We start from the raw sequence: 27,958 nt of genomic DNA, 5'->3' as shown, positions 1-27,958 counted from the left end.
TAAAACGGAGAAAGTGAATTTTAAAGTAAAAAGAAAGCTGTTTATTGCATGGAGAGAAATCAGAGATTATTACGGGGCAAACACCCAAATTTAATGGCCATTAAATATAGAAAGTGACTTCGCCAATGCATGCAGAAATAAACATTTATAGACAAAATTTACCAAATCGGCAAAGAGAAAAGTAATGGGGTGGGAACAGTAAAATTTATTGATAGTTTTTTGTAGTTTTTCTGGAAAGCCAATTTGGAAATACTTCAGTATTCTTATCTCTTAATGTAATTTATCCTACGGAAATGATCAGAAATGTATGAAAGTAAGGAAATCCACCACAGGATTGTTCATTTATAGCACAGGATTCTTTAATAGTGTAAAAGTTAAAATCGAATCACAAGAGGGATATAGATGAATAATTTGATAGATCCACACTATTCAGTAAGTAAAATAACATTAAGAACACAGCTTGAAGAAATATGACAATGTTTTGTGTGGAAAAAAAGCACATTCGACTGCAGCCATATATGGTCTTTGTGTAAAAAATGTGTACACACCCATAACACGAAAATAGACTAAAGTAATGCTCCAGTGTTAACTGGTTATCTTTAAGGGTTAGGATTACAAGTAATATTCATAGATATTTACACATTTTAGGTTTTCTAAAACAGGCACATAAAAATGATCAGAGAGTAAGGTTTTTTTTTTTAAACTGTATTTATTAGGTTGAAACTAGTTAAGTATTTTTAAATAGAGTTCGAGATGACATAAGGTTCTGCCAGACCTGCTAACCCATTTAAACTCAGAACCCTCTTATCCAGGTATGTAGCGACCATAATAAATAAGGTATGCAATCATTTGAAAACAAGACTGACTTATTTGGATTTGGGACTATGAATAGTTCTGTCCCTACTACCTGACCTCCTCCCGCCATGACTCCTGGACCTAGAGGGGCTCCGACTTCGGCTCCGGCTTCCGCTTCCGCTCCGGCTTCGGCTCCGGCTCCTGCTCCTGCTCCTGCTCCGGCTTCGGCTCCGGCTCCTGCTCCGGCTCCAGCTCTGGCGGCTCCTGCTCTGGCTGCGCCGGCCCCTGCTGCGGTCCCTTTTTCTTTCTCTACTTCGAGAAGTGTGCCTCTCACGACTTTTTGCCCTGTGTTTGTGAGATTTCTTCCCCCTGTGGCTACTCTTCTTTCTCCTCTCTGTCTCCCCGTTCCGTTTGTAGGAGCGAGACAGACTGGGGCTTCTCCTCCTCCTGCGTCTGCCGTGGTACTCGTCATGGTGTCCCAGCCGCTCTCTCCTATCTGAGCTCTTCCCAAAGGAAGAGCCGGACCGGTCTGGAGAGAGGTAGATGTCCCTGTTCGCTTCCCAGAATTCATTGTTGGGATTTCTGAACACATGAAGAAAGTTGCAGTGCTTTCCCCTTGGGCACTGTTGTATTTCAAATAAGCCTGCAGTGGCACAGTGAGAAAGTATCATTTATTGTTGGCACTTCAGCCTTCTTAGAAATCACATTTCTCATGTTTGGGGTGACAGAACTGTTGTCTTCTGTGTATTATTTAAAAAGGGCTTATATAAATTGATGTCACAGTTTTGGTTCGCAGAATTTTAAATATGTTCAAGTGCTCTAATAATGGCACCGTGAAAAGTTAACAAATCAGAAGCCTGAGTTAGCCAGGATACCCCGTTCCTGTACTAGATTACATTGTGGAGTGCGACTGAACACGCAGTGACCACAATTTTTTCTAGGGTTTCACCATCACACTCATTGACAATGTAGATCCCTACTTAATACTTCAAGAAGAAAATGGTAAACATTAGCCTAATGGTTTTAAATTTACAAAGTTCTTTTAATATTGATTATTTTCAAGGGTGAAATCTGCAGTGTGTCCGTAAAGTCATGGTGCACTTTTGACCAGTCACAGGAAAGCAACAAAAGACAATAGAAATGTGACATCTGCACCAAATAAAAGGAAAACCCTCCCAGTTTCTGTAGGATGATGTGGCAGCATGTGCGCATGTGCAGATGATGACGTAATACTGTGTATACAGTGGAGCAGTCCACAGCCGTGCCAGTCGAGATGTGGACGGTACAGAGGAAAGTTCAGTGTGTTCTGTGGCTCGCTAAATTCAAATCTGTGACCAAAGTGCAACGTGAATATCGGCGCATTTATAACGAAGCACCCCCACATAGGAATAACATAACTCGGAGGGATAAGCAGTTGAAGGAAACCGGCAGTTTGGTGGAGAAACCCCGTTCTGGTAGGCCATCAGTCAGTGACGAGTCTGTAGAGGCTATACAGGATAGCTACCTATGGAGCCCTAAAAAATCTGTGCGTGAGCCCACATCGAACTGCACTGAATAGGTATGAAACTGGGAGAGTTTTCCTTTTATTTGGTGCAGATTCCACATATCTATCCTTTTGTTGCTTTCCTGTGACCGGTCAAAAGTGCACCATGACTTCACGGACACACTGTATTTGAACAACTTAAAGATCCTTTTGGGGTTTTCAAACTTTTTTAAAAGCAGTAATTTCCCGCCTGTCCGGTGGTGGCGCAGTGGATCAAGTGCGAGCCCGGAACACTGAGGACACCGGCTCTGAGCACAGGCTTGTTAGTCAGGGTTGTCGGCTTGAGGTGGGCATGGGGAATCATGGTCCACATGACCCCAAAGCCTGCCAGAGTGAAAAGCCGAAGGTCAACGGCGTGAGCCAAGAGGACACTGGCTCAGCCCCAGTCAAGCACAAATGAGAAGCAATCAATATACAATTAAAGTGAAAGCAACTAGGAGCTACTGCTTCTCACCCTCTCTCCAGTCCTGTCTCTCTCTCAAAAAAAAGCAGTCGATTCCCCAAATATGTAAAACAGTTAAAAGAGAAATAGCTCTATACCACAGACTATATACAAAAAGAAAGTCAAAATGGATCAGTCCTAAATGTAAGACATGAAACTAAAACTCTGAAGCAAACATACAAGTAAAATATTTATGACATTCGACTAAGCAACAGATTGTTAAATATGACAACAAAAGCACAAGCAAAAACAGAAAAAAACAGATATACGGAGCTTCATCAAATAAAAACTTCTGTTTTCAAAGGAAACCATCAAAGTGAAAAGACAAAACATATAATGGGAGAAAATATTTGCAAAGGGACTTGTCTATAGAATAAATCATGAACTCCTAAAACTCAATAATAAAAAGACATTTAGCCTCATTAAAAATGGCCAAAAGATCTGAATAGACATCTCTCCAAAGATACACAAATGGCCGATAACAAGGACATAAAAAAATGCTCAGCATCATTAGTTACTACGAAAAATAACCAAGATGTTATTTTGAGGGGGAAAAAAAGGTGACCTAGTCTCCTGCTTTGGGGAGGGGGGGGTCAAAGCCACACTCAGAGGCATCTCACTGAAATCATACTGGATTGCCAGGAACTGACAAAAGTGACCACCTTCATGGAGAAAACAATTCCACTTCTTCCAGCCTCCAAGCCTTTGACGATAAAGTAAGGGGTAAGGGTTCTTCTGGTTTTCCAAAGCAAGGAATTTCAAAATCTTTTTCTATTCTTTTCAATACATGGTATTTAAGTGACAGCATCCATTAAGATAAGGTTGCCAAAGATTCAGACTTTATAAATTACAGATGTTTAAATAGGAGGTGATAAGCAGGCAAGTGTGAAGCAAAGAAAAGTAAAGGGTCAGGGATGTGCTCCCCTAAGGCATAGAGAGCTCCATCTCTTTGCTTCCGGTACCCTAGCAGTAAGTTTGGCTAAGCCCATCCAATAGAAATCAAAAAGAAAAGGCCATGAAACTTGCTGGCTACTCAAAGGACTGACTCATTTCCTGATTTGGGGCCACTGCCGATGAGTCAGTCTAATTGCACCCTCAACCACATCCTACAGCTAGAATCAACTACGACACAAAAACATGTATTTCAAGTAAGGCAGGGAATGTACAGATAATGTTTTAGGTGGCAGAGATCGATTAGGAATAAAGATGGGGAAAACAATATAGCTCACGTGAGGGGAGTGAATGAATAGCAAACATCTCTGAAACTGGGACACGCCAAGGTGGTTTCTCAGGCTTCCTATAGGATCAGACACAGAGCCCAGGACAGGATGAGAAGACCCAATTCTAGCCCAAACTCTGTCACCAATACATTGTGACCTCAATTGTCTCATGCATGGAGACCCGCAAGGTCTGTTACAGAGGTAAAATGTCATGTCCTTTCTATCAGGGGTTTTCAACCTTTTTATACTTGGGGACTGGTGAACATAGGTTTCAGGGACCACTAAGGCAGAAATCACCATGAACATAAGCAAATTCGACTAAGATATTGGATCTATAATCTTCATACAATATCGGGGTCGATAACTCTTTCATGGACCGGTGCAAAATTTCCAGCGGACAGGTGCATGGACCAGCGGTTGAAAAGCACTGATTTATGTAATGATCTTGGCTCATCTACTGTGGCAGGTGAAAGCTATGCTTCACCTCTTCAAAGGATTGTTTTTCACTAAGAATGTCCCTTTATGTACCAGTGGGACAACTGGGGGAAAATCATCATGTTGTATTTTACCACAAATTGCCATTTTCCATCGGGTCACGGGGCAGAATTCGCACTGAAGCTGCCGTCCTGCATACCATCTTCCGTTAAACAGAGAAAGGGCCGCCTGGCACTCTTCTTCCCTTTAAACCACAAATTAAAGGATAAACTTTACAGTAACGCTCCAGTACGTAGATTAACCCTGTTGTTCATTAACCCTTTTATTGGTTGATTGTCGGACCACCAAGCTCACTGCTTTTGTATTACTGAGGGACTACTCATTAGAACCTTCAGCTCCTGAAACTCACGATTTACTCAGGAACCCTTTTTACTAACCCTCTGTGAGGTTCTGATGCATGGAAACTGGTTTGAGTCCAACCTTCTCCCCACACCTGCCCCCAATCAACTGCTGTTTTTATCCCAGGTATTATTAACTGGAAGAGAGGAAATTTTCTTTCTTTAATGTACTTCTACAGTCGAAAGAGAGTGACGTTGCACTAATCTTAGGAACATCTGAAAGGATGACAATCACAGGTAAGGTTCTTAAACCAAAAGATTGGACCATTAAAAATGCAGAAGCATTTTCCACTGTCGAGCTCACTGTTTCTCAGCTCAGACTGCTGTTCTTCTTCCAATGGTTAATTAACGTATTAGCCACGCACGGCCCAGGCTTAATGAGCAGAAATGATACACTAACTGCACGCTCAGATTACCTGCTGCTCCAACTGCTGGCTCTTTTGATTTATACTTTTCTATTATCTCTTCTAGTTCTCCCTTTCAATTTGCATTTTAATTATTAAAATTATTTAAGTAAAAAATAACTTTATATAAAAGATTCAAAACTATGTAATTATAGAAAGAATGAAATCCAAAGGTATTATTCTCAAATCCGTTCTTTATTTCTATATCAGCTCTTAATATTTACATTTTACAAATACCATGAAAGCTGTATGTTCAGTGGAAAGAATCTCAGACATGCACACAATCACAACATCACACTGTGACAAAATAGGAAGACATTTTATGTTCTGAATACTTACGATTGGTATTGAACATATACATTGCCCCTTAGGTGAGGTTCCAAGTTGCAACTGACCTATGGAGCAATAAAGAATTCTCTCATTATAAAAAAAATAATAAAATTAAAAAAACAAGGAAAAGAAGCCCTTCAGTCATCAATGCACTTTGTTCATTTCAACACTACCAAAAGTAGTTATGATCTAGATTCCAAAATCGAGGCACTACCCCACTCTCATGTCTATTTAAGGCAGGGGTCCCCAAACTTTTTACACAGGGGGCCAGTTCACTGTCCCTCAGACCGTTGGAGGGCCGGACTATAAAAAAAAACTATGAACAAATCCCTATGCATACTGCACATATCTTATTTTAAAGTAAAAAAAAAAAAAAAAAAAGGAACAAATACAATATTTAAAATAAAGAACAAGTAAATTTAAATCAACAAACTGACCAGTATTTCAATGGGAACTATGGACCTGCTTTTGGCTAATGAGATGGTCAATGTGCTCCTCTCACTGACCACCAATGAAAGAGGTGCCCCTTCCGGAAGTGCAGCGGGGGGCCGGATAAATGGCCTCAGGGGGCCGCATGTGGCCCGCGGGCCGTAGTTTGGGGACCCCTGATTTAAGGTATACTTCAGCACACAGCGGTATTACAGGCCTCAAATATCTGATCCCTGTTCATGAAGCTCCTTTCCCCCCCAGATACGAACTGTTCTACATATGCATAAAAATGCAGAGAACAGGAATCAGCTTCTCTATACCCCACCCAGCCCTAACATGAACATTTTCCTTTTAGACTGAGAATGTTGAAATACAGAAAACATTAAAGATCCAGTTGAAGCTCTTCCATCCTATGCTCGCTGTTCCATCCCATACATAAGCGCTATCCCGAGGCTGGGCGTAGCCTTTACATTCCAAACATAAATACACATACACACATACACGGTCACACATACCCCCAAAAGCAGCAGCATCCATATGAACCAAAAGTTTACACTCCAGAAGGCCAGGTCAGCTATGCCAGGCACCTCAGAGATCACTGAAGCCAGTGGTTTCCAAGTACCCGTTATTAATTTTCCATGATAAATTTGGTGTTTTGGAAATTTTCCTTCTAAAAATGTCCTAAACAAAGAGCTTTCCATTTATAACTACCAATGTGATTAGCTTAAGCTTGGGTGACAGGATTCTAAACAAAAGAAAAAAATACATCGTGGTTAGTGGTTAGCAGGTGGCCTATCGCAGGTAATGGTGATTTCCACTAACTGGCCTGCAGTTTTGGAAGTGGCCCCACTACTAACTTCATGAAGCAGTATAATGCAGGGGCCTGCGAGGGAAATTGCTGATGTTGTGAAACCCCCTCACTTTCAGGATGAGGGCAGGCCTGGAGAGGTAAGGTGACATGTTCCAGAATGCAGGCCTATTCAAATCACACTAATGTGGCGCCACTGCATGTGGCCAGGCAGAGTATGAAGACAGTAAGGCATATACATCAGAAATAAAAGGCAAGGGGGAAAGAAATTTTAAAAATATATTTTTGTAATCTTGAAATTGGTAGAAAGAAGGATAGCCTTGAATTTCATGAGTGCTACTGGTTAGCACTTGCTCTGTTCTTAGCTGTTCCAAGTGTAACTTCCACCGAGCTGAAAACAGCTCTACTCCCATGCTTTCGCAAATTATCAGACATGTTCCTTGCTCTTATATAACAGAATCATTCAGGATTGGATCTGATCAAATCACAAAGTAGGTGGCATCACTGTGCTAGGACTCAACTACTGGGTCCTGCGAGCAGTGGTTATCACATCTGACTGTACGCGTACCTCAAGGAGTGTGGTAGAATAATTCTGTGCAACCTGAATGCCTCTTTTTTATCCCATATGGGGCACCACAAACCATGACTTTGGGAATTGTATGTTCAGTATTGAAAATTATCCAATGACAAAAAGAAACAATGTAAAAAAAAAGGACTCATGATGTCAATTCTAGGGCAGCTCCAGAAGAAGTACACGCACCTAGGATGGCACTAGGCAAAACACTGCAACGCCATAACAACAAGCTTCTTAAGTGGAGTAAGTGAAGTTGGAGGGGCGTTACACTGTGTACAAGCAGCCCTAGGGGAGACCCACAGCAGAGGGAGGGAGGGCATTCTCCGTCATGGGCGGTCTCCACCCGAGAGCTGGGAGAGCTGTCCATAGCGACCTTCCGCAGCTATTCACCGGCAGGGTTAGACCACAAAGGCACTGAAAAGATGAGAGAGCCTTTCCTGTCTAGTCCCTGGTGCCCTGGAACTTTCATGCTAGTACCTGAGTTCATGCAGTACCTCTACCAAGAGAAGGAAGTACCGTTCACCAAGTGCCTGGGTGGCCAACACCGTGCCAGGCATTGCACCGCCACACACGCCCCCACCGAGGCAGAAGGCCTGTGCCCTAGCTCTGTCGTCCCACCGGGGACTTCAGTGGGGTGTGTACCAATCCCCTCCTTCAGGCTCACTGCGCATGCCCACCTTGAACTGGATCACCTTCCCCACATTCTTGAACTCAGGGAGCACATCCTCATAGAAGTCCAGGAACTGCTGGTAGGTCTCCTCTTCACTGTACTCCAGGCTGGCATCGGGGTCGTAGTCGTCCCTTCTGCACTGCTCCATTCCAAAAGTCGTAAACATGCTTCGGATAAGAAGGGTGGGGCTGGACGTCGGGAAATTGTGTTTGCGTGAACACCTGCATATGAGAGAAACATTTAAATTCAATAGTTCAGTAGTTAGAAATGACACATAAAGAGTTTGCTTTAAAGATAGAGATGTAAGTAACTTGGTTGTTTCGACTTAATTGTAAGATAATGAAATCCAATCAGACATCAAATTTCAACACTTAAGAAAAACTGTTCTAAGGCTGACCAATATATTGACCCTCATTCAAGTGTCAAGTTGGCAATTACCTCCACGTTCATTTCCCATTCAGATACCCTACGTGAGACACTGGAGGAAGGTGAGAGCGTTACAGTCCTGGTTCTATACAATCTTCAACTAAGCCTGTGCTCAGAGAATAGGGCAATCTAAGAGTTTCCAGCTAAGAGTATTTCGATCTCATACACGCATAGCATTTCATAGCTTTCATGACATTTGCATATTTTGAACTCTGATCCTTGCAACTCGTTAAGACAGCTGGGGCTAGTATATCCCCCACTTCGCAAAGAAGGAAGTTGAGGCCTAGAGCAGCACACTTACCCAAGTCACATGGCTGGTAGGTAAGAGGACCCAATGGATCTGAGTTAACCTACAGTGCTCTATGGTCCGTTCATTATATAGGATGGTATGTAATTGATTTTTATTTAATTGAAGGAGGCTAACCATTACGAAGAACAATTTTCTTTTCACAGTGTAAACTGAACCAGGCCATCCCTGAGTAATTTAAAAAAAATATTTGGGGTTTAATTTTCTTATTTTACCCCTTCTCCTAAAATAAAATGAGGGGGAATATATGTGGTTCAAGATTCCAAATTATCAAAATTCTCCTGATTAGGTTTCTAGTTTAAAAAATTGATTAGGACAGAATTTTTAGGGGGGAAAAATATCCCCAGAACATAGGAAAAAAAACTGTTGAAAACCTAAGCACATGCTGGCAAAAATAAGAGCCCTGAAGTGACTAAATGTTTAATTCATACTCACTTTCCATGTTGTAATACAAATCTGTACACTATCTAGTGAGAACTATAGTGGGATAACTGCACACAGAATGCCCCCACACAGTGCCCAGCTCAGAAACGTGCAATCAGTGCTCGTTAATGTGAAACTCTCTATTTTCCAAAGGAGTCTCCTAGATTCTTCAGTTAGGGACCCTGTGATGCGATCCGGCTTCCCAAGTACAGTTACTGACAGAACGAGAGCGAGGATCCATCCTGGTTGGCAGGACTGGCAGCGAATCAGAATTTTACAAGCATGAAGCGTATGCAGAGAATTACACAAGAAACCAATTGAACAAGGTTACCACTCCACCCACAGGCTTATTACATCTAAATGGAACTGGCTCTAGTTGCTAGGGTGTCAAATGAGCATTTGTGAGTTCTGGAACAGAATCAGAGTTCCCATCGAGGGAAAATTCCCCCTTGGCCTGCAGACAGGCCATACAATCCGAGTACAGTCAAGGCCAGCCCTACAACTCCTACCAGAAAGTCAGCTAAGACAAGAGAGAGTTGGGAAGGCAAGCTAATGCTGTGGAACCAAGCCTGTGTGAGTCTAAAAATCATGCAGGGAAAACTAAGATTTCTTACGTCATGCCCCAGAGTCCCAGTGGTCGGCACACCGCGGCTCGCAAGCCACACGCAGCTCTTTGGCCAGCTCAGGAGTACCCTAAGCAAGTTAATAACAATGTACCTACCTATATAGTTTAAGTTTAAAAAATTTGGCTCCCAAAAGAAATTTCAATCATTGTACTGTTGATATTTGGCTCTGTTGACTAATGAGTTTGCCGACCACTTCCCCAGACCATCTGTTTAGAGCTCAAAAAGTGGGGGACCTATATTTTCAAAGTAACTCCGCACCTGGTCCTGAAGGTCAACCATGTTTGAGAAACCCTTGTTTAGGACATGCTATGTACCCATTACTCAGATACTTGAATCAAGTAACACTGCCACGAGATTACATTCTTAAACATTACCTTACCACCCCAAGGATAGCCAAAAATGGTGTGGGTCTCCAAATGTCCCCTCAGGTAAAGCAAACCGGCTCCCACCTCTTTTTCTCTGTTCACGGGAACACACCAGGTGCCCACCACTATTGTCCTCTCTTCCTCTCTCTCTCTCCCTCTCTCCCTCTCACACACACACACAGACTGCAGTTAGGCTGCAAACATTTATTGAAGGTCTCTGTAAGAAACATTCTCATGAAAATTACATATGCAACTGTTAACAAAACATTTATCAAAGTCAACCTTCCAACTCAATATCTTTATATAGTATTTCATGGCAGAAACATTTTGAATCTGATATCAGGAAATTCTCTGTCTTTCCAGAGATATCGCTCATTCTTCCTTTTTGGTGAGAACTATATAGTTCATCACCCGCCTGGGAAGGATTCCGATTGAGGGCCCAACGCACTGCATATTCACAGCCCACTCTCTCCTCCCACCCTTGATTGCAATTTCTTTTATTTTATTAAACTCACTGCAGAAGACTGAGTTTTCTTTAAATCACTTCTGGAAATAGGTGAGCTATAAATAATTACTCCAGTAAATAAGTTTTAGTTTTCATCAGTAATTATGTCCTTTTGGGAGAAAACAATAACTCCCCTTAAAGCTGTGACTCCAAAAAATATCAGTTCCAGAAAGGTACTAGAATTGAACTCTACCAATTACAAAAACAACCCAGCAAAGAAGTCCTTAGGCTGTGGAAGCGTTTGGTGATGTGACAAGCCTCGACAGAAAAGAACAGCTGTGTGATGTGGAGGGCGTCCCGGTGGCTAAGTGCAAAGGGGGCACAGTGTTTTGTCTGAAGGTTAGTGCTAGATTTTTAAACTGCTAACTTCATATAATTTGACTTCACAACTTGTCCCTTGAACAATGGAAATATCCAAATCACCCTCCTACTTTTTGATAGCTTTGATGGTGACATTTCATATGCCTATCAAAATATTAAGAAATATTCACAGGCCCTGGCCGGTTGGCTCAGCGGTAGAGCGTCGGCCTGGCGTGTGGGGGACCCGGGTTCGATTCCTGGCCAGGGCACATAGGAGAAGCGCCCATTTGCTTCTCCACCCCCCCCTCCTTCCTCTCTGTCTCTCTCTTCCCCTCCCGCAGCCAAGGCTCCATTGGAGCAAAGATGGCCCGGGCGCTGGGGATGGCTCCTTGGCCTCTGCCCCAGGCACTAGAGTGGCTCTGGTTGCGGCAGAGTGACGCCCCGGAGGGGCAGAGCATCGCCCCCTGGTGGGCAGAGCATCGCCCCTGGTGGGTGTGCTGGGTGGATCCCGGTTGGGCGCATGCGGGAGTCTGTCTGACTGTCTCTCCCCGTTTCCAGCTTCAGAAAAATACAAAAAAAAAAAAAAAAAAAAGAAATATTCACAAACTAATCTAACCACTGTCAGTATTTCTTTGAAATGACTCTCAGGTGAGTTTTGAGAGCCTGACAGGCCATTCCCTGTTCCACAAATAATCACTGTCAACTGATTCCCTGAAACTGTTTAGGACATCTAAACTTCCCTGAAACTGTTTAGGACATCTCCCCTTCTGCCTTCTGTCCAACAGAAGGAGAATCCAGAAGCAGATGACCACAAGACCTAAAATTCAAGGAAATGTTAGATATCATCAATGAGGAATCCTGCAGTGGGAAACCTTAAATGCAATGTGGTTCAACTACCCACACAAATGTGAACTCATATCGAGCCTCAGTTGTCTTTCAAAGGAAATCACTATACATTTTTGTTCTTTGGTGAGGGGTGTTTTACATCAATCACTATTACTATTTCTTGATGAAACTGAGCATACATTTGGAAAAGACTTGCAAAACTACAAAGGGAAATAAAGTTTTATTAGTTCCCAGTTCCCCAAGAGGAAGCTTTCACTGTTGATCAAATCTTGTGAGTCCTTTCTTAGATCTCCTGGGCACATATACATAATCCTATTTGAAAATATGTATAATAGCAGTTACACACCCTACATTAGTGTCTCTCAATTCTGGGGCACATTAGAAACACCTGATGACATTTCAAACACAAGGCTCCCCAAGTCGCAGACTCTTATTTACTCAGTTTGAGGTAGGACATAAATTTTGTTTAAAGCTTTCTGGGTGACTCTACTGTACATCCAGGGTTGAGGACCACTGTTCTTAAAAACTGTAAGGCTTAAATTTAAAAAGAAAAAAAATAGAGAAGGTTCATGTTTGCAAAAAGGAAATGAACTAATGACATGGATAATTTTACAAATAAGATAAACACGAGAGACAACAGTTTCTCATTGACACCTGTGAAACTGCCTATTCATACCCCTTTTTACAATTAATAGGACAATGAGATATGATTAGACCTTTTATTCTGCAGAATACATAGTAATAATCAGATTTTGCTTCGGATGGATTCCTTCACCATTATGAATTATTTACCTGAGTTATTCATTCATAAACAGGCCAAATTATAATAATTACCATTGCCTGGCATATTGTAGGTATAAATAAATATTTGCTAAATAAATGAAGATATCAACAGTTTTCTACATGGATCTCGTTTCAAAAACACTGATGCAAAAGAGGCACAGAATCAGTGTGTCAGAGAATTCGGGCCACAGTGACACAGACTCTGAGTGCCTGCCCTCCGCCGGGCACTGCTCGGCCTGCTTTCCCTGCAGGCGCTCAGCGCAGCCTCCCGAGCCCCTTCTAAGGGGGGACTACTTCTTAAAACTTTATTTACTGATTTTAGAGTGAGAAGAAAGGAGAGAGGGAGAGAACGGGAGAGGGAGAGGGAAAAGGGGAGAGTGTGAGAGGGGGAGAGGGGGAAGGAGGGGTAGGAGAGGAAGAAGAGGAAGAAGAGGAAGAGGAAGGAGAGGAGGGAGAGGAAGGCAAAGAAGGAGAGGAGGAGGGGGAGAGGGAGGGGAGAGAAGGAGGAAGGGGAGGGGGAGGGGGAAGGAGAGGGGGAGGGTGAAACATTGACTTATTCCTGTGTGTGCTCTGACTCAAACCCACAACTTTTGAGCCTCACAACTACGCTCTAACCAGCCAGGGCAAGGGGGTACTATTTATTGTAACCCGCATTCTGCAAATGAGCAAACAGAGATCGTAAGGAACTTTTCCAGAGGGACAGCCACTGAAGCCAGTCTCGGAACCAGGTGCCTGCTCCCGAACCGAACCGGAGCAGACAGAAGGGTGAGGCAGAGCACTGCTCCCCCACTCACTTGGGTCTGTCTTTCTCAGTTATCCCTGTAGGCATGCCCATTTTTAAAAGCCTCTTTTGTGCACAGTGTTTGCCATTCAAACCATAAAGCCAGGCTGCTCCGATCTCTTGAAATAGATGATATCCCCATCCAAGTTGTCCCACGTGGGCTAATGTGAGTACCGGAAGCAAACAAAAAGCAAAAGGTCTTCATAAAGCTGTGGAAAGAATGCACAAGAGCACCCCCAAACAGGATGGTGGGGGTGGGGGGAGCAGAGAACCAACAGCCAGGGAACTGGGCAGAGCTGATGCCTGACTGTGAACACCTCACACTCAAGCCTGAGTCACCCCCCAAAAACAACCCCAAACCTCAACATTTCGAGGCACTTAATTCTAATACAGTAAAGCAAAATTAGTTACCTATCTCCAAATCTGCAAGCTCCCGTTTTACTGTAGAATGGACAATTAGCTCGATCTTTCTCCATTATTCTTAAGTCCGTAGGTGGTTCTGGGTTTTGCCATGTGGCAACATTTTCCAACTGTTGAAAATAACCATGACTTTACTGGTGGTGTAAAAATCTATGAAGAATTAAATGTTTAAAATGTATTCAAATATTTTGGTCAAAAAATAAAGGTGGGTTCTTCTAAGAATATACACACTTAAGTTGTAACACACAACTGAGACTTGACAAACAATTGTGCTGAGACATGAGCTTGGCTCCCGGTCATTGCTCATTATCAGGGATCACGACCGCAACCAGAAGCAGTCACCAAGGTGGCCCTTTGTCCATCCACACTGAAAACGTCACAAGACTTGTTAGGGAACCACTGAGACAAATCAAGGTACTCTGAAGCGGGTTAAACAGTCCGTGGGGGGACAGGTAAGAGTGCGTGCTGTTGTCCTCTGTATATTATGGACTACAATCAACTACAGGCCACAGGGGTGATTCGATAACATTTGCTTTGTTGATCGATAACTTTTGTGGTTCTTGTTGCTGCATAAATCACTGAGCCACAAAAGTGATCCCAGGTATTTCAGACAGGATCTAAACAGCCAACAGCAAAATTAACGTTGCTGGAAGTATCGTTTTTAAAGAAATGCACATCAGTCTCAATTTCTTCACAAAAGGTTTTGAAAATACCTCATTTTCAGCCCGCTCCAGCATCTTCTGCACAGCCTCCTACAAATGGTGCAAACACAGACTAATGAAAACCTGCAGTCAGGTAAGTGCCATCTGGTTTCTCTCCTTAAGAACCTCATGTGTAACAATTTTTAAACAACCCACACATACACAAAGCTTCATTTTCTAATTTATTTTCTACAGCCCAGATCTTCTGGAAAGACTTCAAAGGAAATACAGTTGAGTTTTTATTCAAACAGGACATTTAATGGCTCGGATTGCATAAGAGTGAGAATATCATCTTATAATAGTAACAGGCATATTTAGGATATTTGAGCATATATATCATGTTCTAGTTTTTATGATGAGGTATTATAAATATTATAACACACAATGCTACTGGAAACACCATAAACATTTAACAGATGATAAAATATAACATGAACAGTCGTAACTAGGATTCATGTAAAATCTCAAACTTTTCACTAAGGCAAAAGAACTCCTTCAATACGCCAGTAGATCTGACCTCACTGGCATTTAAACAAGTTTAGAAATTATGGTTAACAGACTTCTCCTCCCTAGCCCCTTAAAGCATTACATAAAAGATTTGTCTGTCTGGCTGCTTAACTTGCTAACTCCACCTGGTCAGGTAAGGGTCCTCGGTAACTTAAATGTTCAAACAAAAACTCGCTTCTTCCTTACCAGCCCTCTAGCAGCCACACTTCATTTCCAACTGGAAACCTACAGTGTATGGCTTGAACTCCCCTTCCTTCATTTCCTCTCCCTCTACCTGCTAGAATCCTGTTCCCTGAGCCTCAACCCACCGCAAGCTGGTGGGCTTGTCTGCACCAAGCACCGCCCTCATGCAGACCACCACCACGTCCTACCTGGAACAGCTGCCTTCCGACGGTCACCTCATTTCCACTCCTGCCTGCTTGCTCGCCTGGCTCCCTATCCCCCACCTGAGCCCTCGTTCTTTATACATAAGTTAAAAGAATGATCTGTTCAAGATATAAATTAGATTAAGTCACTTCCTGCTTAAAAATCCTTCAGTGGCTTCCCATTACATTTAACAGAAAACCCAAACTCCTCCTTCCAACCCAGGAGGCCTTACGGGATGTGCCCCTGCCCACCCTCCTGACTTCCTCCCCGCCTCTCCTCTTCGGTCTCCAGGATTCAGGCACCCGGCCTGCCTTCAGCTCCATGCTCAGCCTCTTCCCTGGGCCTGGCCCCTCTCCCTTCTCTCTGCACACAGGTGTCGGCTCATGCACTGGACCCTCGGAGAAGTCTTCCTTGACCAGGCAATCTAAAGAAGCGCTTCCATGCCCCAGTGCCTCTTACAGCACTTAAAATGATTTACTGGGGCTTTTTTGTTTGTTTTTTTGCTTACTTATCACCTGGTGCTCCCCTCTAAAAACCTAACTCAATGACAGAAGGGACTGTCTTTTCAGATGCTATTTCTCCATCCAGTAGAGAATATCTAGCTGACAGGCGTCCCCAAACTATGGCCCGCGGGCCACATGCGGCCCCCTGAGGCCATTTATCCGCCGCCCCCCCCCCCCTCCGGCCACACTCCTGGAAGGGGCTCCTCTTTCATTGGTAGTCAGTGAGAGGAGCACTGTATGTGGCGGCCCTCCAATGGTCTGAGGGACAGTGAACTGGCCCCGTGTAAAAAGTTTGGGGACCCCTGAAGCAAAAACACAGATAGCATATCTCCTCACATATGCTTAGAATCGACCTCATTTTACCCGCTTCTCCTTAACGTCTCATCACACTTCCTCTGAAACGAAAGCTTTAGCTCTTAAAAGAAACTTTAACTTGTATCTAATGGCAGAAAGGCTTCAACTGAAGCACATTCTACTGCTAAATTGGAATTGACTACTCTCTATTAAAAAATGGACAAATTCAAAACAATCGTTGTGCCCCTAAAAACCTAGCCCAGTCTTGCCTTATCTGGAGAGCAGTGCTCAAGTAAGGGTGTCTAAAACAACTGGCACTGGAACTGACTGAGGGCCTCAGACACAAAGGACAACGGTCCTAAAGACCGCTTCTACCACATCTTGACAAGGATGGAAATAAATGCATTTTTCCTGAGATAAAATGGTTAACTACCTAATTTTATGCTATTTAAACTCAGCATTATTACAAAAAAGATACATCCTGATGAATGATTCAAGGGAAGATGAACTTTGACATCTTTGCAATAAATACACTGTTAAGGAAAAGCAACAAGACATATCAAAGCAATCTTTCAGAATCCTGAAGATACGGAGATATGTACAGATAACCTTAGAGATTGTTTTTAAATGAGCAACTATGTGTTAGCTACAATTGTTATAGCTCAAGTTGAAAAGAAAGTCAAGGTTTAATAACAAAAACCTCCCTTAATTCCTCAATAATCGAGTTCCTGATTTCTTTCAATCAACTAATTCTTGCTGACATGTCATAAATAGTTAACTCTCTTATATATTAAGTAAATGTGGAAACTATACAAAATATTTTTCTCTAACTAAATCAACCCATATACAATAGAACCTCAGAAAAACACCATTTGTTCTAGAGTGGTACATAGTATAAAGCAGGGCCCACTGCCAGTTTTTATAAATAAAACAATAAAGTTTTATTGGAACACAGACACAAGCATTCATTTACAGATGATCTAGGGCTACTTTCACAGCACATGGCCAGAGCTGGGTGTTTGCAACAGAGACCATATGGACTGAAAATATTTATGCTCTGGCCCTTTAAAGTTTGCCAATCCCCAGCATAAAAGGGTAAGAGGGGTAGAGCTGAAGAAAATATTAATTCAGGTATCCACCAATGCACAGATGAGAAGAGCACCAGAAGGAAACTCCAGTGTCTACTTTACTGAAAACATGGCTCTTTGTGAAGGGGAAACTGGCAGGCAGGCCCTGCTAGGCCTATAGCGTGTGCTCAACCCCATCATTGGCCTCATCCGCTCACTAAGAGGACACGCAGTGCGTTTATCCTCCTGTGACAGAAATCACCTCTCTCTCTCTCTTCTCTTGTAGCTTCTGCTTCTCTTCTTCTTTCTCCTTCTTCTGCTGTTCTTCCCATTCTTCCTTTAACTTTCTCTTTACAGGGGGAGAAAAAGAAGGAAAAGCAATATTTTTTCAGACTCACTTTTTAAAACATTTAATATATGGGGGGGCAAATAAATGAAAAGCTTTACTAACACTGGTAAAATGGAGAATAGGATCTTTTTAAGTTCGAGCTATATAACTCTTAATGAGTTGTGGCTAACTAACTGGTCAAGCAGTTATCTGGTTAATACTGTACCTCCTGTTCCGCTTGCCGCTTCCGAGCCGTCTCTTGTCTTTCCTTCTTTATTCTGAATTCTTCTTGTGCCTTCCACTCCCGCTGCAACCACTCCTCATGTAATCTTTGCCTATCAGTGTGATAACATAATCAAATAAAAGAAATGGGCATTAATCGACAAATACACACACACTAGTAAAAATGACATGTCGGGAATGATTCCACTCTCCTGCCAGGCATTTGCTAGTCCGCAGTTAAGTGAGAGTAACAGGGTCGGAAGACGCGAGTAACTGAGAGAAGCAGTACGTTTCAGGAGCTACCTTCCCAGAGGATAACGGTTTAAAATCGTTCCTTCTACATTTCGCACTGTCATATCTTTTACATAAAGCAGTGACACCACAACTTTCCCTGGAGGCTGACCATAGGGATGTTTAGGTGCCAATAAAATGAGTAACAAGTTTCAAAGCCACATCTAGCTTTTCACATTCAGAAAGTCTTGCCCTTTCTATCCTGTGCATTTTAAGTGGCAATAGCAGGACTGCAGCACTGGGGAAAACTGGCATCTTCTGCCGTAAACCTTGAGACTGCTGCCCTACAGTTCAAGAGATGCCTGTGGTTTGCTCCAAGCGCTGAAATTGTTGAAATGAAAATAAAACTATATCATGATCATGTCTTTAAAATAAAGAAAACTACAGGTTTCAAGAAAGATGACAAGAAGTTACAAAAACAAATTAGCAGGTGTCTAGTTGATTTTTTTAAAATCACGCATTATAAACAGTGATGTTATCTTAAAACGGTATCTCCAACATCTAGTATTACAAGTTTCTAATTTAAAGATGGGTTACAGTTCAAAAGTTTATTATCCAATCAGGTGTTTAGAACCTAGATTGCATTTCCCCCACTGAGTCTGGAAATGGGAAATGAAATATGAGAACTGTTCTACATCTCTTCAGCGACATTAGAACTGAAATAAGGTTTTATGTCTCACTGGGGACCTAACCACAATTTCAAATACTCTACGGGGAAAATATATTCCAGTGCCAACTGCAGATTCCAGGAACATGTCCTTTAGCTATAGTAGAGACTGGCACATTGCAAATGTCAAAAGTTGTACATGAATTTTTGACTGCAGGAAGTCAGTGCCCTCAACCCTCACACTGTTCAAGCATCATCTGTGTAACAACATCATAACAAAAATGTATAAGCAGCAGCAGCCGAGTTATCACGGCACCTCCTATCTGCTAACACTGTCAAGGACTGCACTTCCCACCTCACCTAAGTAGTCTAGAGCTAAGTACTATGATTGACTTCATCTCCATATTTCAGGCAAGGAAACTGAAGCGGAGAGAGCTTAAGCATCTTGAGCACAACTAGTAGGTAGTAGGGCCAAAAATTGTCAAGAAAGATGACAAGAAGTTACAAAAACAAATTAGCAGGTGTCTAGTTGATTTTTTTAAAATCACGCATTATAAACAGTGATGTTATCTTAAAACGGTATCTCCAACATCTAGTTGGACTGCAGAGCTGGCTGGGCCGCTCCGTGTCTCAATCACTATTCCATGCTTTTCCTTCTGGCACTTTGATGATTTCACCTATTTATGTGCTTAGGTAGATAACAGGAATTCATTCTAAGAAAAGAAGCAATATTTCCAGTGAACACACCAAATAGCTAGAGAGTGTCTATAAAATTCTTTCTCCTTTCAAGAAATGTTTACTTTTTACTTTGGTAGAATATAAAAATACATACTGTAAAATTTACCATTTTAATCCTTTTTAAGTATACAAGTAAGTAGCATTAAGCACATTCGCATTACTGTGTTTAACTTAAACAAACAAACAAATAAATAAAAACTACCTCCTGAAATAGAATGAGAGAAAAAACCCAGAATATTTCTGTCATCTTGGGATGGGGGAGGCCTTTTTAAGTCAGACACAAACAACAGATACCATGATGAAAGCTGACAGCATGAACATTTAATTGCTGTAAGCCAAGGTAGGGCGGATGACAAATGAGAAAAAATATACAGCACATATATAACAGATAAAGAGCTTATATCCTTAATCAAGTAACACTGCTTAAACAAACAAAAAATCCCCAAAGAGAACGATGCAAGACGTAAGCAATCTACAAATAGGTAACGAAATGCCTAAACAGACACTCAGCCCACTGATCAAGAAATGTACGTTTGACTGACTACTGCAGGTGCTAGAGTGCAAACAGGGGTGCCCTTCCCACTGCCCAGCTGACTGACTACTGCAGGTGCTAGAGTGCAAACTGAGGTGCCCTTCCCACTGCCCAGCTGACTGACTACTGCAGGTGCTAGAGTGCAGCAAACAGGGGTGCCCTTCCCACTGCCCAGCTGCACTGTACATGTATTTATCCTTCGATCCCAATCACTTCATTTCCAGGCATTTTCCTAAGGAAATAATGGGACAATTACCAAGGATATACAGTCACGGATGGTCATTGCAACTTTTTATATAATAGTAAAAAACCTGCATGTAAAGTAATAGTACATAGTAAGTATATGTTATTTAATAGTGAGTAACCTAAATTGCTATTAAAATGGTTGAATTAGATCTCTGTATCAATACTGAAATAAATAGCCTATATATTTAGCAAATAAAACAATTTATAGAAAAAATATGCATAGCCCTGACTAGGTAGCTCAGTCAGTTAGAGCGATGTCCCATTACACCAAGGTTGTGGGCTTGAGCCCCAGTCAGGGCACATACAGGAGTCAACCAGTGAATGCATAAATAAGTGGAACAACACATTGATGTCAGTGCCTCTCTCTCTCTCTAAAATCAGTAAATATAAATTAAAACAAAAAAGAAAAATATGTATAAATATCATTATATTAGAGAAATATACATATACAGTACATCTCCTTTCTTATACTTGGGAGGGGGAGGGGGAGAGAGAAGGGAGGGAGAGAAGGAGAAGGGAGAAGAAGGGGAAGGGGGGGAGGGAGAGGGAGAGAGAGAGGTAGGGGGAGGGGGAGAAGGGAGAAGGAAGGGAGAGGGAGAGAGGGAGAGAGAGAGGGAGGAGGAGGGGGAGGAAAGAGGGAGGGGGAGCAGGAGGGGGAGAGGGAGAGAGAGGGAGAGAGAGAGGGAGGAGGAGGGGGAGCAGGAGGGGGAGAGGGAGAGAGAGGGAGAGAGAGAGGTAGGGGGAGGGGGAGCAGGAGGGGGAGGGGGAGAGGGAGAGGGAGAGAGGGAGGAGGAGGGGGAGGAAAGAGGGAGGGGGAGCAGGAGGGGGAGAGGGAGAGAGAGGGAGAGAGAGAGGGAGGAGGAGGGGCAGAGGGAGAAGGGAGGGGGAGAGGGAGAGGGAGAAGAGAGGGGGAGAAAGGAGAAGGGAGGGGGAGGGGGAGAGGGAGAAGAGAGGGGGAGAAGGGAGAAGGGAGGGGGACGGGGAGAGGGAAAGGGAGAGAGAGGGAAAGAGAGAGGGAGGTGGAGAGGGAGAGGGAAGAAGGGAGGGGGAGGGGGAGAGGGAGAAGAGAGGGGGAGAAGGGAGAAGGGAGGGGGAGGGGGAGAGGGAAAGGGAGAGAGAGGGAAAGAGAGAGTGAGGTGGAGGGGGAGAGGGAAGAAGGGAGGGGGAGGGGAAGAGGGAGAAGAGAGGGGCAGAGGGAGAAGAGAGGGGGAGGGGAGAGGGAGAAGAGAGGGGGAGAAGGGAGGACGGGGAGGGGGAGAGGGAAAGGGAGAGAGAGGGAAAGAGAGAGGGAGGTGGAGGGGGAGAGGGAAGAAGGGATGGGGAGAAGGGAAGGGGAAAGAGAAGCATCAACTTGTTCTACTTAGTTGTGCATTGATTGCTTCTCATCTGTGCCTTCCTTGACCAGGGAACTGACAGGCAACCTAGCCAGCGACCCTGCACTCAAGCTGAAGACCTTGAGCTTTGAACCCAGTGTCTGCAGCGTTCCAGGTAGACACTCTATCCACTGTGCCACCACAGGTCAGGCTACTTTCTTACACTCTCAACAGTGACTACCTTTGGGTATGTTGAGTTCATTAAAAGTCCTTTCACTTTCTACACTTCTTAATTACTTGGCTTTTTTTTTCAAAAATATTTATGATTTAGCACCAACAGTAAAAAAGATTCCCATTTAGAAAAACAACATCTAGTTTTAGTCTCTGTCCACTAGAGACTTAAACAGGTTATCCAGGGTATTTAATAAGACCTGTTTTGGACAAGGTTTTATAAAGAAGACCGACCGGTATTCAATAGTAAAGACCCAATATTCAACTGAAATAACCGGCTTCACGAGAAGTGCTTCAGTCAGTGCTGACCTCTCTATCTCCAACAGCGTCTCTTCTTCTTCTTGTTGTTCAACAACAGTTTCCTCCTCTGCCTCCTCCGTCCTCGGTGAGAATCCTGAGGGAATTTCAATGTTTTATTAAACCATCTGAGTATTACAAAACCTCAGTCAATAATTCAGGAGAAAAATATACATTCTTTAATCTTTACACTTATGGTATGATCCTGTTCTTAAAACTTCCTAATAATAATTCTCCAACTACCCATATGTGAAACAATGTGAACATTAAAAAGGAACACTACTCGTAGTTGATAACACATTAAATGTCGAAATTGAATTGATGGTTCCACAGTGATACTCAAAAAGGTGGTGGTGGTGGGGTGGGAAGAAACATCTATTTTTGCAGAAGAATGGTGACTAAAAAATGTAGAAAGACAATTAGAAAAGCCGTTACTTTGCAACTATAGACAAAGATGCTAAAGAAATTGGATGAAAGCTTGCTGGGGATAGGATCTTTATTTACACCATCTCAAAATATTAGAACAAATGAGTACCAATTACAGGACGTTCATTCTTTACCGTGGAGCCATCTGATTGGTAACACTGACCACACTTAGCATCCTATGAGTGGAACCACTTGACATTATATGCCCCTCTCTCCCACAATGTATGCAATGAAAGGTATTCAGCTTTGTAGTAATTTGACATAAAGAGTGTAACCTGGCCCTGGCCGGTTGGCTCAGTGGCAGAACCCAGTGTGTAGATGTCCCAGGTTCGATTCCCGGTCAGGGTACACAGGAGAAGCGACCACCTACTTCTCTCCCCCTTCGCTCTCTCATTCTCTCTTTCTCTCCTGTAGCCATGGCTCGATTGGTTCTAGTGCATTGGCCCAGGCGCTGAAGATGGCTCCGTGTAGCCTCCACCTCAGGCACTAAAAATAGCTCGGTGGCCAGTGGCCCCAGATGGGCAGAATATCGGCCTCAGATGGGGGTTGCCAGGTGGATTCCGGTCAGGGTGCATGCAGGAGTCTGTCTCCTCTCTCTCTTCCCTATTCTCACTTAAAAGTAAATAAATAAAAGAGTGTAACCTGAAGCTAATGAGGAGAAAATAAACTAATCCAAAATGCAGGCCTTTTCAAAATAATCACTCTTGGTTTAGCAAGATTTAAATATGGCCTATATATCATATTCAATTTTTGCTCCTTTACTTGAGTGAAAGTTTAATATTGTGGTCCTTATTCTTAGGAGATGCAGGCTAAAGTATTTAGGGGTGAGTGGTCATGATTATCAGCAACTGACATGCAAAGGATTCAGAAAAACTGTGCACATATGTACCTATAGAGAACGAAAGTAAGGCAAAATGTTAGCAATGGGCATTTCTAGGTGAACAGTTCATGGATGTTTCTGGTAGTATTTTTTTCAACCTTTTGTACATTGAGACGTTTTCAAAATAAAAACATGGGAAAACAAATTTTAATATAGGAAACACAAATCCTTTCCTACTCAGAATTAAATTTGAGGGAATAAATGAGGAAAACTAAAGAGATCTTAAAGAAATATAACAGGGAATCTCAGGCTTAAAGAAAGATTTTGTGTCTGTCACATATATTGAATTTAGGTCTAACCAAAGGCTCACTTCATTCTAGATAATTTACTTTATTTTTTATTTATTTTCTTTTAGTGAGCAGAGGAAAGATAAACAGACTCCTGCATGCGCCCTGACCAGGATCCACCAGGCAACCCCATCTGAAACCTATTCTCGAATCAACCAAGCTATCCTTAGTGCCTGAGGCTGGAGTTCAAACCAGCCAAACTATCCTCAATGCCCCAGGCCGAAGCTCGAACCAATCAAGCAACTGGCTGTAAGTGGGGAAGAGAGGGAGAAGGTGAGAAGGAGGAGCAAAGAAGCCGATGGTCACTCCTCCGGTGTGCCCTGACTAGCAATCAAACCCGATGTCCATATGCTGGGCCAACGCTCTATCCACTGAGCCACTGGCAGGGCCATCATTTACTTTTCTTAAGCAACTAAATTTTATTTTTCAACAACTAAGATTTAAAAAGTCAGTAAAAACCCTGGCTGGTTGGCTCAGTAGTAGAGCATCAGTCCGGCTTGTGGAAGTCCTGAGTTCAATTCCCAGCCAGGGCACACAGGAGAGGCACCCATCTGCTTCTCCACCGCTCCCCCTCTCCTTCCTCTCTGTCTCTCTCTTCCCCTCCCACAGCCAAGGCTCCATTAGAGCGAGTTGGCCTGGGTGCTGAGGATGGCTCCGTGGCCTCTGCCTCAGGTGCTAGAGTGGCTCTGGTTGCAAGGAAGCAACAGCCGCAAACGGGCAGAGCATCGCCCCCTGGTGGGCATGCCGGGTGGATCCCAGTCAGGCACATACAGGAGTCTGTCTCTCTGCCTCCCTGCTTCTGACTACAAAAATTAAAAACTAAAAATAATAAACAAATAAATGAAAATAAGTAAAATTAAGAGAGCCATGGCTGGATAGCTTGGTTGGTTAGAACATCATCCTAAAGTGCAGAGGTTGCCAGTTCAGTCCCTGGTTGGGGCACATACAGGAGCAGATCTATTGTTCCTCTCTCTTTCTCTCTCACTCCCTTCCTCTCTCTCTCTAAAATCAATAAATAAAAAAATATATAATGTTTTTAAAATAGAGAGGTTAAAAATAAATAAATAAGGAGAGGTTACCTGTAATCAAGAGGCTGACATTCCAAAAATGTCTACCAATCATTTGTGAACTCACTCTTGATAGTAATTCTTTAGAACATCTGTATATTCTAGCTCTCTGGGGGTAATGGTTACCCATCCAACGTGTGCTATAATGAACAGCAGTGTTTGGTAGGCTACTGTATTCACAAAGAACCACTAAGTAAAGAATTGAGTTGGAGTGGACAAAAATAGAAGCAGTAATCCAGAGACAAGTGCTTAAATATTAGATCTGCCATTAGCCATAGAATCCTGAAGAGATCTATGACTTGCATCTCCCAGCTGACGAACCTGCCAAAGGACATGATACACTTGCCTTTCCACAATAACTCACTCCAAATGCACTTTGTAAAGTCAAAGGGGAAAGAAATCAATGCCATACAAACAACAGTGACATAATTTAAAATGAAAAGAAAAAAAGAGGTTGGAAAAAGTGTTAGAAGAAAACAGGTTAACAAATAAAGGTAGCTGAGAACTTGGAGGGGTGAGGGGACCACTGAGAGTACCAGTAACTGCAACCTACCCTATCTGTTTGGTTTTTTACCTCGATGCTTTGGCCTGCCTCTAGTGGACTAGTGGACCAGTTTCAAATGAATCAAAAAAATTGAGAGAGATGCTAACAAACGTTGCAGTTAAACATCCTGCTCCTTCCATTCTAAATATTCCAAGCAATGCCACTAAAATAATTACTAGGCAACTACAATGGTAAATAAAACTTCGAAGGCTATGGTTCTCAAGGCCTCAGAATCATGCTTACTTGAGGCCATGGTCTGGGAACTTCAAGAATTGTCAGGATAACTTGAGCATATCCTGGATGTTCTGGACGGCAGCCATGGCAGCCAAGTACTTCAGTCTGCTTTCAAAGCTTCCATCTGCATTTACAGTTATATATAAATACATTTTTTAGCCTGACCAGGAGGTGGTGCAGTGACTAGAGCGTCAACCTGGGACGCCGAGAACCCAGGTTCAAAAGCTCGAGGTTGCTGGCTTGAACGTGGGTTCATCCAGCTCGAGCTCAGGGTTGCCAGCTTGAGCATGGGATCATAGATGTGACCCCATGGTCACTGGCTTGAGCCCAAAGGTTACAGACTTGAAACCAAAGGTCGCTGGCTTGAGCAAGGGGTGACTGGCTTGGCTGGTGCCCTCTAGTTAAGGCACATATGAGGAAGCAATCAACAAACTAAGGAGCCACAACTATGAGTTGATGCTTCTCATCTCGCTCCCTTCCTGTCTGTCCCTATCTATCTCTCTCTTGCTAAAAGAAAAAAAAAATTATATAATTATATATGAAATTAAGATAATTTTATAACTAAGCTACTAGTACTAATTTCATTATATTAAACAGGCAGGTTTAATATAGAAATGTTAGATTCTGCCATGTGAGAGACAAATGACACCATAGCTAGTCCAGATGAGTGTTCCACATGTTTTAACAGAAAAAAAAAGTGGTAACTAAGCACAGGGCAATAGTCGCAGCAGCATTTCCAACTCTAGTCAGTACCATATTCGTGCTGTGAGCACGTCTCCCATCATCAGTAACGTCACATAAACCTAGATGGGATGTTTTACTGGATGTGTAATTTCACTTGGTCTTGTCATCTGCAAATACGTTGTTTTATAGTTACATACGTTTCGTAACTATTTTTAAGCTTATATATTTCAATAATGTATTAATAAAAATTTGAGTCAACAAAGGGTCTTTTACTCAAGTTTGAGAGAAACTTGCAAAATGTCTAAAATCCTCAACTGGTTTTGCAAAGAAAAATATTCACCAAATACTTATTATGTGCTAGTACCTGTAATATTAGATAATTCATCAATAGTTACACATAATCAGTGAGTGATGGTTCACCACTCTCCCCCGTTTAATACGGTAACGGTTTCTGACATGGGTCTAACATCACTTTGCTCGGGAGGCAGCAGCGACACTAACTCTTCTCAGATACAGTAAGTAGTACCGTGTGTCCTTCGGAGACCGCGGCAAGTTAGGAAGGGGGTGGGCAGAGCAATCTCAGACCCAGAAAAAGGCTGAGGAGCCCGTTACCTGAGTCTCTCAGTCTGGCGAGCTCCTGCCGACGTTTCCTTCGCTTCTCCTTCTTCAGGGCGGCCCTGTACTTCTTGTGGCTGGAAGAAGGAGACAAGCAGTCCGGCGTCGGCGGCCGCCCCTGGAGCGCCGTCTGCCTGAACTCCCCTCCCCTCCGTCCCCAGTGGCAGAAAACCGCTCGGGTGCTCGGACCGAAATCTTGCTCCCCGTGTTTTGATCACAGAACAGGCATTGACCATCACCCCTCGCCCCTCCACGCCCAGATGGCAGGCGTCCCGAGGCCCGCCACCTGTTCCCCTCCTCACCTCCGTAAGCCTGCGGACGTCCGTGACAGTCCGGATCGCATCCCGGGAGCGGCTCGGGCTGCCGCGCTCTCTCGCTTGCTGGGCCTAGCTCCCCTGCCCTCCTGCTCGCACCACCTCCACGCCCAGGATCGGCCCGCGGCGTCCCTTCTCCAGGCCGGCCGGCCGATCTCCCTCAGCCCCTCTTACCTCGGTTTCTCCGGAAGAACCGCCGTGCCGGGCGCCGCCATCTTGCCCGCGCCACCACGCCCACAAGGGCCGGCCGGAAAAGGCGGGCTTAAGAGAGAGAGCGTGAGAGAGAGAGAGAGCGTGAGAGAGAGAGAGGAGAGAGAGGGGAGAGAGGGGAGAGAGGGGAGAGAGAGGAGAGAGAGAGAGAGAGAGAGAGCGAGGAGAGAGAGAGAGAGACAGACAGACAGACACAGTGAGAGAGTGTGTGTACAGCTGCGCGCAGGCGCCGCGCGGTCTCTCGCAAGGGTGGGAGGGCGCGCCTCCGCCCCCGCGGACCGAAGACCGGAAATAGAAGGGTTTCCTCTGATGCCTTGCCTGTCGAAACCACGCACAAAAATGTTCCTTCTCGAAAATTTCTATCCCGCCCTGGCAGTATTTCTTCCCTCCTTGCGCTTTCCCACTACTCTACACCACAGTGGAGGTTAAAGCCACAGGGCTCCCTCTCTTCTCCTCGCCCGCTCGCGAACCCTCACTGCCCGCGGAGCAGCCCGCCCCGCTTCCCAGCCCGCCCTCCCCAGGCTCCCCGCCCTCCCCAGGCTCCCCGCCCTCCCCAGGCTCCCCGCCCTCCCCAGGCTCCCCGCCCTCCCCAGGCTCCCCGCCCTCCCCAGGCTCCCCGCCCTC

General features: G+C 43.7%; 1 protein-coding gene across 1 annotated transcript; it reads right to left on the bottom strand.

Annotated features, from left to right (window-relative positions):
* Nucleotides 1–356: 356 nt before the first annotated feature.
* Nucleotides 357–27,800, bottom strand: ZRSR2 (zinc finger CCCH-type, RNA binding motif and serine/arginine rich 2). The gene is made up of 11 exons (XM_066356638.1): nucleotides 27,299–27,800; nucleotides 26,808–26,887; nucleotides 22,086–22,170; nucleotides 17,823–17,931; nucleotides 17,531–17,617; nucleotides 14,544–14,582; nucleotides 13,822–13,940; nucleotides 8,056–8,269; nucleotides 5,577–5,632; nucleotides 4,570–4,679; nucleotides 357–1,438 (listed from the first exon to the last, which is right to left on the bottom strand). Exons 1-11 carry the CDS (start codon nucleotides 27,337–27,339, stop codon nucleotides 867–869), a joined length of 1,512 nt encoding a protein of 503 aa, XP_066212735.1. The 5' UTR covers nucleotides 27,340–27,800; the 3' UTR covers nucleotides 357–866.
* Between the last annotated feature and the right edge of the window lie 158 nt (nucleotides 27,801–27,958).

The sequence above is a fragment of the Saccopteryx leptura genome, chromosome X (assembly GCF_036850995.1).
Source record: "Saccopteryx leptura isolate mSacLep1 chromosome X, mSacLep1_pri_phased_curated, whole genome shotgun sequence".
In the NCBI taxonomy this organism is placed as follows: domain Eukaryota; kingdom Metazoa; phylum Chordata; class Mammalia; order Chiroptera; family Emballonuridae; genus Saccopteryx; species Saccopteryx leptura.
Note: the sequence above shows the minus strand (reverse complement) of the source record. Positions and strands in the feature narration are given on the sequence as shown.

Coding starts and splice junctions, on each gene's coding strand:
- ZRSR2 (XM_066356638.1), bottom strand. CDS start 27,339: ATGGCGGCGCCCGGCACGGCGGTTCTTCCGGAGAAACCGAG. Junction 26,888..27,298: donor GTTCTTCCGGAGAAACCGAG/GTAAGAGGGGCT, acceptor TCCTTCTTCCAG/CCACAAGAAGTACAGGGCCG. Junction 17,618..17,822: donor AGCGGCAAGCGGAACAGGAG/GTACAGTATTAA, acceptor CCCCCTGTAAAG/AGAAAGTTAAAGGAAGAATG.